Source organism: Sciurus carolinensis, chromosome 3, assembly GCF_902686445.1.
Source record: "Sciurus carolinensis chromosome 3, mSciCar1.2, whole genome shotgun sequence".
Classification (NCBI taxonomy): Eukaryota; Metazoa; Chordata; class Mammalia; order Rodentia; family Sciuridae; genus Sciurus; species Sciurus carolinensis.
The window spans coordinates 175,845,560-175,863,252 of record NC_062215.1 but is presented as its reverse complement, the minus strand read 5'-3'; the positions used below and the strand labels follow the sequence as shown (position 1 = coordinate 175,863,252).

At 37.2% G+C, this 17,693-nt stretch overlaps 1 protein-coding gene across 1 annotated transcript in view; it reads right to left on the bottom strand.

Annotated features, from left to right (window-relative positions):
* Dis3l2 (DIS3 like 3'-5' exoribonuclease 2) overlaps positions 1–17,693 on the bottom strand; it is a 356,804-nt gene that overhangs the window by 160,793 nt on the left and 178,318 nt on the right. Inside the window, 3 exon segments of the mRNA XM_047544162.1 lie at positions 17,290–17,303; positions 17,305–17,448; positions 17,450–17,465. Coding sequence (XP_047400118.1) covers positions 17,290–17,303; positions 17,305–17,448; positions 17,450–17,465 — 174 coding nt within the window.

Here is a 17,693-nt window from a genome sequence, read left to right as displayed (position 1 = left end):
GGTTCATTTATTTGCCTGTGTCTGCTACATTCCTCCAACACCATTTGTTGAAAGGTTACCCTGCCTCCACTGAATTGCTTTTGCTCTTCTGTCCAAAATCCATAGGGCATATCTGTGTGGATCTAATTCTAGGTCTCATTCTGTGCCTTAATCTATGTACGCTGGGCACAGCGGCACACACCTATAATCCCAGCAACCTAGGGAGCTGGGGCAGGACAACTGCACGTTCAAAGTCAGCTTCAGCAATTTTAGTGAGACCTTCTGCAACTGAGCAAGACCCTGTCTCAAAACAAAAAGGGCTAGGGATGTGCCTCAGTGGTAAAGCACCCTGGGTTCAATTCCCAGTACTGCCCCCCTCAAAAACAAACAACCAAAACAACACGGGTGCATGGGCCGTGTAAGCGTTCGTAGATGTCCTCTATCAAGTTGAGGACATTCCTCTCTTTTCCTATGAGCTGACCACTGTTAGTACAAATGTACCAAATGTATTTTTTTTTTAAATGCTTTCTCTATATCAACGTGTCTCTGATAAAACTGGACCAATTCTGTTGGATATTCTGTTGACATGGCAGCTTACACATGCTTTTTATAATCTCATTACTGAGATAAAGGTCACCATAAAATTTATCCTTTTACAGCACATAATTCAGAGGTTTTTAATATACACATGGAGTTTTGAAATCACCACCACCTCCACCACACCTAGTTTTAAAACATTTTTAGCTCCCCACAACTCCATGTTTAGAGCAGACCTTAATGTTTCCCCTTCTCCATGGCCCCTAGCAACTAATAATCAACTCTCACCTTCTCTATAGATTAGCTATTCTGGGCATTTCATAAAATGGAATGCCAGTTTTTTGTGTCTGGTTCCTTCTCTTATTGTAATGTCTTCGAGGTCCATCCATATCATTCCTTTCTATGGCCAATCATATTCTGCTGCATGGATCATCACACATTTTTCTTCTCCATTCATCAGCTGATGGGACATTTAGGTCATCTTCATTTTTTAAATAATGCTGCTACGGACATCCATGTACGTTTTGGTGTGGATGTGTTTTCAGTCCTCTGTGAGTAGAACTCTAGGTCATGTAGTAACATCGTGCTTGGGAAAACTGCGAAACTGTTTCCAACATGGCCACACCATCATACATCCTCACCCGTGCTGCATGAGGCTCCAACGTGTCTGCATCTTCACCCTCTGCTGTCTGTGCTTTTTATTATAGCCATCCTAGCGGGTGCACAGATTTGCATTTCATAATGACCAATGATATTAAGTATTTTCATATACTAACTGGCATCTGTAATCTTCAAAGATCTACATAATTTTCAATTCCCCCCATCTCAGGGTTGTTTTTCACTTAAACTGACCAAAGTAGACTTTAGGCCTCCTGCTGGGTGGAGGACAGAAGATCAGCTATACCCTCAGCTCTGCCGGTACCACCCTAGCAGGGGACTCTGCACACAATATGCTTTCACTGGATGGGCAGCTGGGTCAGCGCCTCACTTGGTCCTGGTGAGGCGATCCTAGGAGAGAAATGGTAGCATGCTCCCACTGAGTGGGGTCAGGACAACTGATACTTTGCTGGCAAGGGAATGAAAGCACAGTTAACCACTTCTGCTCTGCAGAGGAAGAGCGATGGGCTACATGCTCAGACCTGTTGACAGTACTCCAAAGGGAACAGGAGCATCACTTGCAGACGGCCAGCGGGATGAAGATTAACTCACTGCTTGGCTCCACGGACACTACCAGGCATGGGAAATATACCACCACTGCTTGATTTCATGGGCAAGGATGGCAGCATATGCAACATTAATGTTTTACTCTGTCCCACTGAAACTGTGTGTATGTATGCGCGCATTTGTGTGTGGCTTTTCTATTGGTGTTTGGTTAGCACAGGGTGGGTACTACCATGAAGGTTTTCTTTTGTTAGATCATCTGGCTAGAGGAGGCAGGTTTTTGGGGAGTACCTTTTCTGTGCTTTTGGCCCCTCCAGATTGGTGACTTCTGTAGCACCCTGCCTGGCATATGTGAGAGGCAATAAAGAAACCCAGGAGAATTACCTTCATGTGCTTCCTCAAGTTCCGAGATCTCTAGGCAGTCTGACTTGTTTTTCTACCTTTCAGAATCTTCTTCTCATATGTTTTGTTATATCCATGTTTTTAGTTTTAAGAATGAAGACCTGGCCTCTGAGGAATGGGTATATTCCGTCTTTGCCAGAAACAGAAGTTCTGCTTCTTATTTTATGATAGTAGTTTTAACATTTTATTATTTAAGATGTCTTCCTACCAAATTTTTTGACTGCATTACAGCCACTTTGAAGGCACTAGACTATGTTTTAGATTGTGTTTTATCAATATTCATTTTCTTAGGAATATCAAAGAGAAACAGGAATGAGTCCCAGCACTTGCTGGCATACAACACGTTACACTGAATAAATTAACACACATTCTACAAACTCTCAAACAAATCCTTCTTTGGTCTTTTCCCTTTTCTCTTTCTTTATACTACACACATGTATTTACATATGTAATTTACCCTACGTCAAGTACTGAGTTAGCGCCTAGAAACAATAAATTAAGGCCCAGCCCTCATGCTGGATGAGGACTTTGCCATCCACCGGGAGTCACAGTACTACACAGGGAGATCAGACTACAGCATGGCAAGTGAGCAGCTTCCAAGGGAGGACAGAGCAAGGAGGACTGATTCTTTAGGAGCAAAAAGACATAAGGCTTCCCTGCAGTTAAAATGGGCCCTAGAAAGTGGAGAAAGCGCAGTGCAAGGCATGGGCAGGACATGAAGAGCAAGACTGGGGGAAAATGAGAGCTAAACGCGGAACACCATACTCGGAAGCTACAAAGTTTGTTTTCCTCTTTCTCTTTTCCTATTATAAAGTTGATCATTTTTCTTTTCTTTTCATGGTTCTGGAGATAGAACCCAGAGCATATTACCACTGAGCTAGATCGCCAGCCCTTCTAAAATTTAACTTTGAGACAGGGTCTCACTAAGTTGACCAGGCTGACCTTGAATTTGCAATCTTCCTACCTCAGTCTACTGTAGGATTATAGCCATGTACCACCACACCCAGAACTGTTTCATTGTTTTTTATTTACAGTGTTATGAATGCTAAGCTACCCAACATTCCTAATCTTAGGAATGATTTGCCCACATAATGACTGAATACTATGTGGTTCTTAATTTCAAACTCTCGTTTCCTTATGCTGTTACTTTCCCCTGGAAGCTTGTCACTTTCCAGAATTTTCTGCATGACCATGTCTTCTTTCATTGTAGTCTAGGCATTAAAGGGAAAAGACTTGAGAGTGACATCCATAGGACTAGCAAAGTAGAGACCAATGCAAAACCATTCCATACATGCAACGCCTCTGGCAAAATTATTTAAACAAATGTTTTCAGAGCTCTGGAATTAACTAAAAACTTAGAACAATGTGAAATGCGATTTGCAAGAAAATGGCTGAATATCAATGAGAACACTGAACATGTAAAGTTCCATAGTATTCCCCCCACCTCCACAGTGCTCTTTAAAACCAATAGCCTTATAATTTGCAGTAAGAACCAGCATCCTCACAAGCCCTGGAGGAGCAGAACGGTTTAGAGCACCCTCAAAACAGCATCCCAAGAGAAGTTCATTATTTAACCTCCTGCAGTAGTTTCCCTGAAATTCCCCATTTATTAAGCTTGTTTAATATAAACTTCATCAGACTTGCTCAGTGCAAACAGCCGTACAGTCCTAGGCTTCACTGAAAACCATCAGCAGCATTTATTTAAAACTGCAGCTGTCTGGGATGGTAATGACAAGAGGAGAAAACAAGAAGCTGACAAAAAAAATTAAAAGGAAAAAGTTGGGAGAATGAGATGTGTACAGAGGGTTATGAAAACATCTGACATATTCCTGTGGATCTAGATCGCTAAACCCATGTACATATAGGGTTATGCACATGCCCACAGAAGGCCTATGAAGGCCTTAAACTTTCACTTCTAACTGACCTCGAAGTTCTACATAGGCAGGAAGTAAAGGCTAAGGCAGAGTTGTAGCACATGCCTGTGCAATGAAGGTGTGCTCTAACACACACACAGGCACTCAACCAAGGACGGGAGACTATTGTTTTCAAAGACAAGGAAATCTCTGTTCAGGCATTAGCTGACAACTTAAGTCAGTCCAGCAGAAATTTCAGGGGGTCTCACAAGACAGAGAACACAGACTATCGCAGTCCATCTGAGGGGCTATAAAAAAACAGTATGAACTGGGTGGTTTATAAACAACAAATACTTATTTCTCCCAGTTCTGGAGGCTGGGAAGTTCAAAATCAAGGTGCCAGTAGATGTGGTGCCTGGTAGAGACCCACATCCTCAGAGATGTCACCTTTTTGGTGTTCTCTAATAGTGGACGAGGTGGGGTTTTCTCTCAGGGCACTAATATCATTCATGATAACTCTACCCTTTTGACCTAATAATTGCCCAAAGGTCCCACCTCCTAATACTATAACTTGGAGGGAAGTCAGGATTTCAGCATATGAAGTTAGGAGACCACAAACATTCAAACCTTAACACAGGACACACAGTAAAAAAGCAAGCAAGATAACTACAACCACAACAAATCCTAGAGGAAGGAAGCGGGGAGCCAGGAGCAGGGAGCCGATTTCCAGAGCTGCCCCGTGGCAGTATTTAAGAAGCATGGGGTGTATCATATACACAGTAACAAAAAGAGCTGGAGTAAGGTAGCTTAAAAAAAAAAAAGACAGATGAAACAGAACTCAAGACAAGAAGTATTACTAGAGACAAAGGAGGACATTTTATATTATTTTATTTTATGTAGTGTTGAATATTTATTTTTTCCATATTTTTATTGGTATATCATAATTATACACAAATAGTGGGATTCATTTCAGGCACACAATATAACGACATAATTTGGTCAATATTGTTTTCCAGTATTTTCCCCTTCCCTTGCCTCCTCCCTCCTTTCCTCTTCTGATCTCTCTTTTATTCACATGAAATCGCTCCCTACCTTTTTTGTCCTTTTTCCTCACTAATTTCCACATATGAGAGAAAACATGATTCTTGGCCTTTAAGTTTGGCTTATTTTGTTGAACAAATGTTCTCAAGTTCCATCCATTTTCCTGCAAATGACTAATTTCATTCTTCTTTAGAGCTGAATAAAACTCCATTGGGTATGTATACCACATTTTCTTTATCCATCCATCCACTAGCAGACACCTAGGGGTGGTTCCATAATTTTGGCTATTGTGAAACTGTGCTACTACAAATAGATATGCATTATCACTACAGTATGCTGACTTTACTTCTTTAGAATAAATACCAAATAGTGGTTATAACTGGGTCATATGGTGATTCCACACAAAGGAGGACAACCTCATACTGTTAATAGGTTCTATTCATCTGTAGACAAAATTATAAACATATGTCCACCTAATAGAGCAACAAATTACTTGAAGCAAAACCTGGTAGAACTGAAGGGAGAAATGTAGAAATCAACTCTAATAGTTGGAGACTTTAACACACAACTTCAATAACAAAAATTAGATGGAAGATCAACAAGAAAACAGCAAGCCTTAAGAAAACTATCCATCAAAATAGATCATCAGATCTATAGAACACTCCATCCAACGACAGTTAATACATACCTTTCACAAGTGCAATGGCACCGTCTCCAGGTCATACAACAAATCTCAATAAGTTTAAAAAAACTGAAGTCATTCAGAGTATGTTCTTTAAACCAAAGTGGAATGGAGCTGATAATCGGTAACATAAGGAACATAGGAAAATCAAAATATGTGGAAATCAGATAACATCCCTAAATAACCAATGGGTTAAAGAAGAAATCTTGAAGGAAATTAGAAAATATTTTGAGATGATGACAACAAAAATACAACCTACCCAAGAACTGAAATGCAGCAAAAGCAAACTTATAGTTCTGTCTATACCAAAAAAAGAGAAGATCTGAATTCCTTAACATAGAAACCTTAGAAACAGCCAAAGAACAACAAACCAAACCCATACACTCTAAAAGGATGAAATGTTAAAGATTAGAACAGAAATAAATGAAATAGAGAACAGAAAAAATCAGAGAGAAAATATTCATATAATAAGATTAACAAAACTGAACAAACCTTTAGTTAAGCTGACTGGTTGAACCAAGGGGGCAGGGAGGAGACCCAGATTAAAAGACTCAACAAATGAAAGAGCAGATCCATCTCACCCCAATTAGAATGGCGATTATCAAGAACATAGGCAACAATAGGTGTTGGAGAGGATGTGGGAAAAAGGTACACTCATACATTGCTGTGGGGCTGCAAATTAGTGCAGCCACTCTGGAAAGCAGTATGGAGATTCCTCAGAAAGCTTGGAATGGAACCACCATTTGACCCAGCTATCCCACTCCTTGGCCTATACCCAAAGGACTTAAAATCAGCATACTACAGAGATACAGCCACATCAATGTTCATTGCTGCTCAATTCACCATAGCCAGATTGTGGAAACAACCTAGATGTCCTTCAATTGATGAATGGATAAAGAAACTGTGGCATATATATACAATGGAATATTACTCTGCCATAAGAATGATAAAATTATGACATTTGCAGGCAAATGGATGAAATGGAGAATATCATGCTAAGTGAGATGAGCCAATCTCAAAAAAAATAAAGGACGAATATCTCACTGATAAGTGATGAGGACATATAATGGGGTTGGGGGAGGGGTTAGCGTTAGGGTTAGGGTTAGGTTTTAAGGAGGGTGGTAAGAATGGAGAAGGAAGGACTGTATAGAGGGAAAAGAGGGGTGGGAGGGGTGGGAGGGGTGGGGGAAGGGAAAAATATCAGAATGAATCAAACAACATTACCCTATGTAAATTTATGATTACACAAATGGTATGCCTTGACTCCATGTACAAATAGAGAAACAACATGTATCCCATTTGTTTACACTAAAAAATAAAATAAAGAGCAGAATTTACTACCATCCTCACAGGAGGAAGAAAGAAAACAAAAGATTATACAGGAATACTAAGACAACAGCATGCCAACGAGTTAGATAATCAAGATGCAAACACAAAATTCTAGAAAGACACAGGTCACTGAAACTGACTTAAGAAGAATTGGTAAAGGTTCAACCAGACCTATAACAAGAGATTGAAAAGTCAGTTCAGATGGCTTTCACTGGTGATTTCTATCAAAAACCTAAAAAAGAATTAACACCAATTCTTCAATTCATCCAAACTCATTTTATGAGCCAGTGTGATCCTCATACCAAAAATCAGTCAAAGAAATCACAAGAGAACTATTGACCAGATCCCTTAGAATATACATGCAAAATCTTCACAGGGACACTAGTAAAGCAAATCTTGTGAAATATATTACTAAGTATATTACCTAAGAGACAAAGAAAAACCATTCAATAAAATCTAATACCCTTTCATGAGAAAAGCATTCAACCAATTAGGACCAGAGGGAACACTTTCAATTTGATAAAAAGTTTCTACAAAACTCTTACAGTTCACCTTCCAATTAACACTGAAGCTGAATGGTTTCCCTTCAGGAATGTGAAAAAGACAAGGTCTATCCCCATTATTTCTATTTGACATTGTATTGAAGGTTACAGCTTGAACAAGTGGCTAAGAAATAAAAGGTATCCATGTTGGAAAAGAAGAGTTAAAACTATCTCTATTTGCAGATGACATAAACTCAATAAAGAAAATCCTAAGGCATACACACACATACAAAAACAAAACCAAAAACAAACAAACAAAAAAACACAACTATTAGAGCCCATAAGTGAGTTCTGCAAGATTGTAGGATACAAGATTTGTATACAAATATCAATTTTATTTCTCAACATTACATGAACTATTCAAAAATAAAATTAACAATTCATTTACAATACCATTAAAATACAGAGTGATAAATTTAACTAAAGAAATAAGATTGTTAACTGAAACTACGAAGTATCATTGAAAGAAATTAAAGACTAATAAATGGAATGACATTGCACACTCATAGGGAGGAAGACTTAATATTGTTAAGATGGCAATACTAACCCAAATTGATCTATAGATTCAACACAATCCCTGCCAAATATTGGATGTATTTTCCCCCTCCCCTAGAAATAAATAAGCTGATTCTAAAATTCATATGGAAATACAAGAGACCAGGAATAATAAAAAATCTTGAGGATGGGGGAAAGAAGAAAAGCTGAAAGACTCATGCTTCTCAATTTCAAAACTTATTACAAAGTTACAGTTATATAGACAAAAAAATTACTACATAGTTACAGTAATATAACATTAAGACAGACCTGGATTGATAGAATTGACTTGAAAGTCCAAACTTTCAAGTAAACCTATACAATTATGGTCAAGTGATTTTTAGCAATTCAATGGGCAACGAATCTTCAAACAATAGTCTTTTCCTGTGGTGCTGGGACAACTGGTTACATACATGCAAAAGAATGAGAGTTGGACCCCTACCTCATACCATTTACAAAAATTAACTTAAATTGATCATAAGCATTAACATAGAACACTATAAAACTCTTAGAAGAAAGCACACGCTATGGTTTTGATATGATGGGATCTCCCCAAATCTCCTGTGTTAATGCAGAATATTCAAAGGTGAATGATTGAACTGTGAGAGCTGTAGTCCTGTTCCGTCCATCCTAGTTTGAATGGACTGATTGAGGTGGTACATGGGCAGATAGGGCATGGATGGAGGAGGTGGGTCACTTGGGTTGTGCCCTGGAAGGGTGCTTCTTCCCTGTGGCCCCTTCCCCCATTCCTTTCTTTCTGCTTCCTTACTGCCATGAGGGCAGTAAGTTTTCCTCTGCCATGTCCTTCTGCCATGAGGTGCTGTCTAACTCAGATACCATGAGCCAAAACAAATTTTTCCTCCTCTAGATTGTTCATGTTGGGTATTGTGGTCACAGAAACACTAAAGCTCACTAAAACAAGACATGTGTAAATCTTTGTGATCTTTTAGTAAATGATTACTTAGATATGACATCAAAAATATGAACAATATAAAGTAATGAAACTGGCATTATCAGATTTAGAAACTTTTTGCTTTAAGAACACTATCAGGAAAAAAAAAAAAAAAAAAAAAAAAAAAAACACTATCAGGGCTGGGGTTGTGGCTCAGTAGTAGCGCGCTTGCCTAGCACACCTTGGCCCTGGGTTCAATCCTCAGCACCACATACAAATAAAATAAAGGTAGTATGTCCACCGACAGTAAAATATATACATGTATATGTGTGTGTATATATATATGTGTGATATATATATGTATAATACACATATATATACATATATGTATTATATATGATTTTTTTAAAAAGAACATCAAAAAAGTTCAAGATGGTGGAAAATATCTGCAAATATATCTAATAAATGACATATTTGGAATACATGAACTACTCTTACAATTCAACACTAATAATTACAACCAAATGATCTGAATAGACATTTCTTCTTCAGAAAAGACATACAGATGGCAAAGAAGCACATGAAAGTATGTTCACAATCATTAATCATTACAGAAATGCTCATCAAAATGATGAGCTAATACTTCGCATCTGCACTGATGGCTATAATCATAAATACACAAAACATATGGAGCCCTTGGGACCCTCATACAATGCCAGTGGAAACGCAAAATGATGCAGACACTTTGGAAAACAGTTAAATAGTTATCCAAAATGTTAAACAGAGACTGACCGTATGACCCAGAAAATCCATTCCTAGGTAAACCCAAGAGAATTGAAAACATACACCCACAATAAAACCTATAGCCAAATATTCATAACGCATTATTCATACTAGTCAAGAGAAGGAATCAACCCAAATGTCCATCAATGGATGAATAAACAAAATGTGATACATTCATACAATGTATTCAGCCATAAAGAGAAATGAAGTTCTGATAAATGCTACAATATGAATGGACCATGAAAGCATGCAAAATAAAAGAAGTCAAGTCAACTATACAACATACTTGAGAATAGGGAAATCCACAGAATCTAAAAGTAGATCAGTGGTTGCTAGAAGGCTAGGTGGGGGTGCAGGGAGTGAGGGTTACTTGAAATTTCTTTTGGGGATGATGAAAATGCTCTGGAATTAGATAATGGCAATGCTTGCAAAATTTGGAGAATGTGTAAGAAACCACTAAATTGTACAATTTAAAAGGGTGAATTTTACAGTATTTGAATAGCGTCTCTATAGAAAAAACCATGAAGACACTTGCTGCCCTGACAATTAGCTATCTCTATATCCCAGTTTGCTCTAAATCACAGGTCACCTATATAAATATTTTTATATGTCACTATAGTGCAATTTACAATTAGAGCTTATTTATAATGTGTAGAAATTGGTCATTCTGCCCATGCATTCACATTTCCACAATGCTATAAAACTATTTCTAGGGAACAGATTTAAATATTGTCTTCTCTTGCCGGTAGGCATTTTTCCACCTGTTAAAGATAAAAATCTATTCATCTTTGAATATTGTCTTCTTTAAGAATAGTACTGTTTATCACATAAGTTTATGGGCTTGGAAAATTGCTAAAGAAAGTACATACTTACAACTAAGAATGCCCAGTTGTGGATCTACTTTAGGATCCATTAATCCTTGTTACTATCTATGAGTTTCCTGTAAGTTCACCGACAGTGAGTTGGGATTTACATGAAAGGAATAATATTGCCATTAGTTTCAAATGAAAAATAACAGCTTCTCTACTTGATGCCAAATAATTTAATCTTGCTTCCCTCTAGCTAAGGAAATACAGGGTTCCCTTGGCAATGGAAGAACTGAGATTTAAAGCACAACTCTTAAAATTTCCTGCATAGTCATGTGTGGCCCATGGAATATTATTTTCTTTCCAATCCAGAATGAGATGTCTCTTAATAATTCAGAAGAGTCATTTCAAACACAAAGTTATGGCAGTGTTAGAACTTGAAGGGTTTGAAATGTCTACTTCAGCAAACATGTAAATAATATTGAATGGCACGTCAGGTTCAATGAGATGATCTCCAGGGGAAAAAGCTCTAAGAAATCTATTAACCCACTATTTTCCAAAAATACTTGGCTACAGAACCATTTTTCTCCATAATACCTATTAAAATCCCAAGGAACTCCTAATCTATCAACATTTTTTGGAAAATCCTAAACAGGTCAAAAGTCCCTCTTATAAAAGATGAAAGGGCTCACTCCCCTCAACCTCATCACCAAGTTAACTAATTTGCCCAACATCACCCAGCAGATCCCAGGAGAGCCACAACTGACTGCTAGTGTTCCTTCCAGGCTGCCACATTGCCCTCCCAGGGGACCTTTTCTAAATGGCAGTTTAATCACAATGGACTTCTTGATAAACAGTAAGATCATTAGTTACTTAATGTTAGTTATGTTTGAAATCTTTTCCCACGAAAGGGTTGACCTGAAAGAGGTTAGTATTATGTGACTCTCCTTTCAAGTTGCTATTTCAAGGTTGGCTTTACCTGGAGTAAGAGGAAATTTCTGGCTTTCTGGAACATCTCCATCTTGAAGATATTTCAATAGTTTTTACCACAACACCCTTTCTGTGCTCAGTATTTTAGTTCATTGTTTTCTATTTTGGCAGCCGAGAAGCTGCAGTTTGTAATTTTACCTCCAGCTTCATATTTCTTCTTAAAAGTGAATACAATGTCCTGTTTATAATAATAAAATCACTAGTTGGCAGAACGATATTAATGGAAAAAAGAGGGAGAGAAAGAGAGAGAGAGAAGAGAGAGAAAGCAATTGGAAAATTTAGAGCAAGCAATTTTAAGTGCCAAGTTTCACATTTGTAATGGCCCAGTGGAGGTCACTGGGCTTCCTTTTTAATGAGGGAATAGTAAAGAAACAGACACCCACAAGGTGTCTTGTAAAAAGCTATAGAAACCACCTCCACTTCAATGAAGCTTACTGAAAAGTGATGTAACTCGAAGGTCCACAATATACTAACTAGAGGGAAAACATAAAAATTAGTTTAGTGTGGTATTTCCCCTCCAATATTTAGGTTTTCATTTTCCACTTAATTGAGCTTTTAAGCTTTGGTTTCCTATTCCAGTTTAGCAACAAAGAAACAAACAATATGAGTGAAATGAGAAATAACTGCATCCAGTTCAGAAATAACACTGGGTTTCTTGGACCTTCTGATGAACCTACTCCCCTTTAAGCAGTTTCCTGGGACATGGTGTCTTCCTGATCCTCAAAGATTTGCAGTATTGGTGTTACTTTTGAATTTTTTTTTTTTTTTTTTTTTTAACCTCAGATGCCCTTCTAAAAATGAGCTACAGGTCTAGGCATACAAGAAGGGATTCTCTAGAGAAGGTAGCCAAAGGACCAGAAATTTGGTGAGCCCAATCAGAAGGGCCAGATCACCCCTACAAGTTCACACCAGCCTTACTTCTTAAAAATTGCTAACCAACCATTTTTCTTTTCAAAATAAACACTATTTCTCTCAACTTCAGTTTGCAAAATATTACCCCAATTCCACTGGACTAAAAAACTGGAATTTTACTGACATAATTGGATTATGAGGTTTAAAGATTGATGGAAACTTTTCTGTTCCAAATATAATTGTTCAAATACCAAACCTAAACGGGTATGTAGAAGTTCTTACATAGTTAGAGCCAGAGTACCACTGCAGGCGCCAAGCCAGGGTGACACAGGGGAGGGGATAGAAGCCCCACCAGACCAAAGATCTGCCAAGCCCTATCAAAGACGGGTCTCGGAGTCTTGGGGGCACAAACTGCCTTTCTGCTGGCTCGGCTCGCACTACGATGGAGACAGCTTTGGTCAGTTCCCCCATGCTCGCTCATTTCCCAGACCTCAGCTCATGTACCAGTGACCTTGGCACTTTGCTCCTACCTTTATTACAGCACTTGCTGCTCTTTGCTGTAATTTTACTGAATATGAACCTGTCTCCCTGAAGAAAAAGAACTGGCCCTTAGTTCTTTTTATATTTTCTCTAGACACATATTAAGTATACATATGCACATGTATTATACATATATAAACATATATGAAAAATAAATACTTTAGGAGAGAAGACAGAAGGAAAAGGAAGATGACAATGAAGAGTTGATTTTAGGAATTTAGAAAATATGTATTAATTTATTCAATATAGCACATATTTTTCAGCATTTGCTAGAAATTCCTTATTTGTTATTCCCTCAGAAAATAAACACTGATTTTTTAAAAATCTCTTTGAACACTTGGAATCCTGAGCAGAAGAAATCACACTATCTCAAGTACTTGTGCCAAGTGCTTCTCTCCTTCATTACAATTCCATATTTGACTGCTGTGTAATACATGTGATTCATGTTCTTCTGCTGTGAGACCACATCTATTTTTTGTTCATATTCCCAGTGGCCAGGATGATGTTTAATAAATATCTGTTGGCTGAAAAAACTGAATAAATCTACCATAACACCGAAGAAAAGGAAAATCTAATCATATCTAAAAACATCAATATATTACAGATTTCTCTTTATATATTAATTTTTATTGTAAAAAAGAAAGAAATTAATCAAGAATACACAACTATACAAAACACATGAATTAACTCTGGTGTCCTCACTGGTGTATGGGTCAGGGGGTAAGAGAGGTATGCAAATGAGTCAGGACTCCAGAACAAGAGACAATGACATCAGCTCACTGGGACCTAAGCTTTGAGCCCAGTGTGATTAGTGGGTATTATTCAGGCCCAGCAGCGTGGATTTATAGACATTATTAGTTTTAGCTTAAACAGATTCTTATAAAATAGGCAAAGATCCAGAGATTGAAGATATATTAAACTAATAACATCAATATTACTATTAATACTTCTAACACCAAAAAAATGGCAATGCTGACATTTCTTCTATTTCTGACAAAAATTCATCCCCAGCTGCATTATGACTTCAAACAATGGTCACCAATCATATGCTACCCAGGAGATCATTTAGGAAAAAAAAAAACACATGATTAATCTGTCCCTTCAAGGTAATGATAGCATTTTCAAATGAGGGAAAAGTTACTGCATTTTGAAAACAAAATGACATATTTGTATTTTGAATATGACATTTAAAAAAATGGATTTAATTAAATACATTGATTATATGGTTTGGGCTCAAATGATATTAGTGTATAAACTAAAAAACTGGGCTGGGGATATAGCTCAGTTGGTAGAGTGCTTGCCTTGGAAGCACAAATCCCTGGGTTCAATTCCCAGCACCACAAAAAAAAATAAATAATAAATAAATAAAAAATAAAAAAAATAAAAAACTGCCCATATGTACACACCTGAACTTCCGAACAGAATTTTGTTTTTAAGATGCCATCAGAAGAGTAACTGAGGATTATGAACTCATCGTAAACAAACAAAAACTCCAATCTAAAACTCCATCTTTAGACATCAGGCAAGAAAATTTATTTCCCAAATGAATTAGAACATAACTGGAGAACAGGACTAAAATATGAGCATTATGATTAAGTAGGCTCAGCTTATCTTCTAATAAATGTCTTTTTCATTTATTATAAGCATTAAAAGTAGCAAAAATATATAGGACTTAAGACTTTTGAATTTCCGTATCAAAGTTGTTACACAAAATTTAAAAACAAAATAATGAAAAAATGTAAACACAACAAAAATGAATAGTCAATCAATGCTTTCATCTAAAACAATTATTAATAGAACAAACAGGGTTTTCTATACCTTTTTTAAGTAAATTAAAATATTTAATAATTTATTTCATTCTCACTTCATTTTAATTTTTCTACTTTCATCTATGTTTATAATGTAAAAATGCATTGGTGAAGTAGTACATTTGCTTATAATTTTAAAATGGAGTCATGTAGGAATATGTATTCAATAATGTGTGTTCAATGTTTAGAGATTTCTACTTTAGGTATCAGGAAGCAGTTGAAAGATTCTTACTATAAAGAATAAAAAAAAATCAGATACAAAGTTTAGAAATATAATTCTGGTGATATCAGGGAAAAAAATATTTGGAGGTTTAAGTAGTTTTTTAAAAAAAAATTCTTATTACTATACCAATTGGCACAGTACATTCTAAAGTACCTCTACCCCTGGATCCCTTCACAGCAAGCAGACATAACACTTTAACACAGCTTTTTGCAGAGCAAGGCATTCTATTCTGTAGTCCAAGGCAATGAGTACCAGAGAAATGGCATGGTGGAGCTTGGAGGAATACTGGGCCCTGTAACTTTTAAAATGTTTAGTATTTATCTGTAGCTGGGAGAAAAGCTAGAAAAGATGAGCACATCTATTTTCTTACATTTGCATTTATGATTTTTAAAGTTATATTTTTTGAAAAATGCAGCAGTATACAAAACAAAAAGTAAATATTACCTCCCTACCTCCTTACTATTCCACTGAATCCATTCCCCATGGTAATTACTTAAGTTTCCTTCTTTCCAGATCTTTGCTGCACATGTATACTTTTATGTATGGTTGTGTGTATGTATATTCATATATACAGATGTATACGTATACATGGGTACATACATATGTGTATTTATATCATTTTGTATTGTATTACTTTATAACAACAGGCCTATATATTATTCTGAAACTTGTTTCTTTGACTTAACAGTATTTGGTCACAGTTCTAGGACAGTCAACATGGATCTAGCCCCTTTCTGCAGATGTTGGAGGGAATGTTGTTATATGGATATAACCTGAGTTATTAAACCATTCCTTTATTAATTGATATGAGTACTGTCCCTAGTGTTTCACTTTTATAATAAAGCAATGAACATCCTCATACATATTTCTTTGTACACTTCTTTGGTAGGACAGGTTTCTGGAAGTATATTTTTTTTTTTGGAAAGAGTAGATACATTTAAATACTTGGTCAGAAGCGTGGAATGGCTATACTAAATCAAACTTAAAACAAAATGGTTCATTCATTCATTCTGCTCTATAGAAACTACAGTTTCCTAAATTCAGGGAAAGATCTCAGCAAACAAAACTCTCAATTTGTGTATGAGAAAACCAAGGCTCACAAAGGTCAAGGTCAGAGGTCCCAGATCTCAGAGCCCCTGAGGAGATAATGTCCCATGCACCATCAGGAGCTCAGGGGATACTGCGAAAATCCAAGACAGCAACCTGGGTCAGCTGACTTCAAATATAATAATGTGTGTTCTGCCAGTCACACTGACAAATAGAAAAGGGAACTAATTTTTTTTATCATTATTATTATTATTATTATTATTTTGCCACCCTGGACCAAAAAAGAGACAATAAATTCTGAAAAGACACAATGGCAAGAGTGGGGAGAAGAGTACTCTCAAACTCAGTGGAGTTATGGGCATCCAGAGTGGAAGGTCCCGTAAGCTCAGCTGCATGGAGGGAGCAAGGGTGGTGGAAAGACTGACATGGGATAACCTTAGCAAAAACCTTCCACAGCCTCAGTGGGTTGTATGAAAAGTTTCTTGGTTCTAAGTATCTCCATGTGGCATCCAAAATGAATGCCAGCACTGAAACCAAATTCTGAAGAGAAATATCAGAAAAGAACTAACATCCCACAATGAAGAAACATCTTCAAAGAAGCTGTTGTTATAAAATACCACAAAAGTACTTTCCAACACATTCCAGACCTAAAAGTAAAGCTTTAAATGAGGCTCCAAGCACAGAAGTCTTGAATCCTTTTGCTCTGTGCCTAGAGAGGCCCCACTTAGAGGAAATGCTTCCAAACAGATAACACTGCCTTTATTTGACTAGACTATGGTACAGTGAGAAGAAAAGAAATGGCACCTGCAACTTTTGAAACCAGAATGGTCTAGAACAAGGGTCAGCAAACTTCTGTAAAAGGTCAGATGGTAAATATTCCCCGCTTCACAGGCCACCCGGTCTCTGTTGCAACTACTCAACCCTGCAGTTGTAGTGCAAAATAGCCAGGAGTTGTATATGAATGAGTAAGCACAGCTATGCTCCAGTGCAACTTATGGACACTCAAGTTTGAATTTCATGTAATTTTCATGAAATATTACTGTTTTAATATTTCCAACCACTTAAAATTATAAAAACCATTCTTAGTTCATGAGCTGTACATAAAAGGGTAGTGGGCTGGATTTACCCTCATAAGCCACATTTTGCTTCTTAAGTACTTAAGAAGCACTGAACTTTCAAGTGAATTTGAACGCTGGTGGAAAGATGGACACTTCTGAGCCCAATCCCTAGGAAATATGTAGGAAAGCAGAAAGGCATTGAGTTTTCTTAAAGGGTTTCAGGTATTTACCTTAAATCTCTTCTTCTTGCTAAGTTCCTCTGGTGGAATTGTCCAGGGCAGGTTTTGAGGGAGACATTCTAGAACTTCTGAGGAGAAATCAGAGAAATCTACACCATACTCTGTTAGTATCCCTTCTGTTTCAGGCTCAATTTCACCAGCCTGCCCAAGGACTCTTAGCCAGCTGCCTGTGGACAGAAACACACAGGGAACACTGGGTTAGTGAACAAACAAAACACAGGCAACTATCCTCTTTAAAAGAAAGGTATTGGGAGAGTGTTAAAAATCTGCTACCCCTCCACAGCAGGAATACAATCACCAGTGCATGAGGACAGGGATGGGGTAAGCAGAAGAAACAAGGATATTCTGGGCCTGAGAAATCCATGATTACATGTAAATCTACCTTTCTTAAGTAA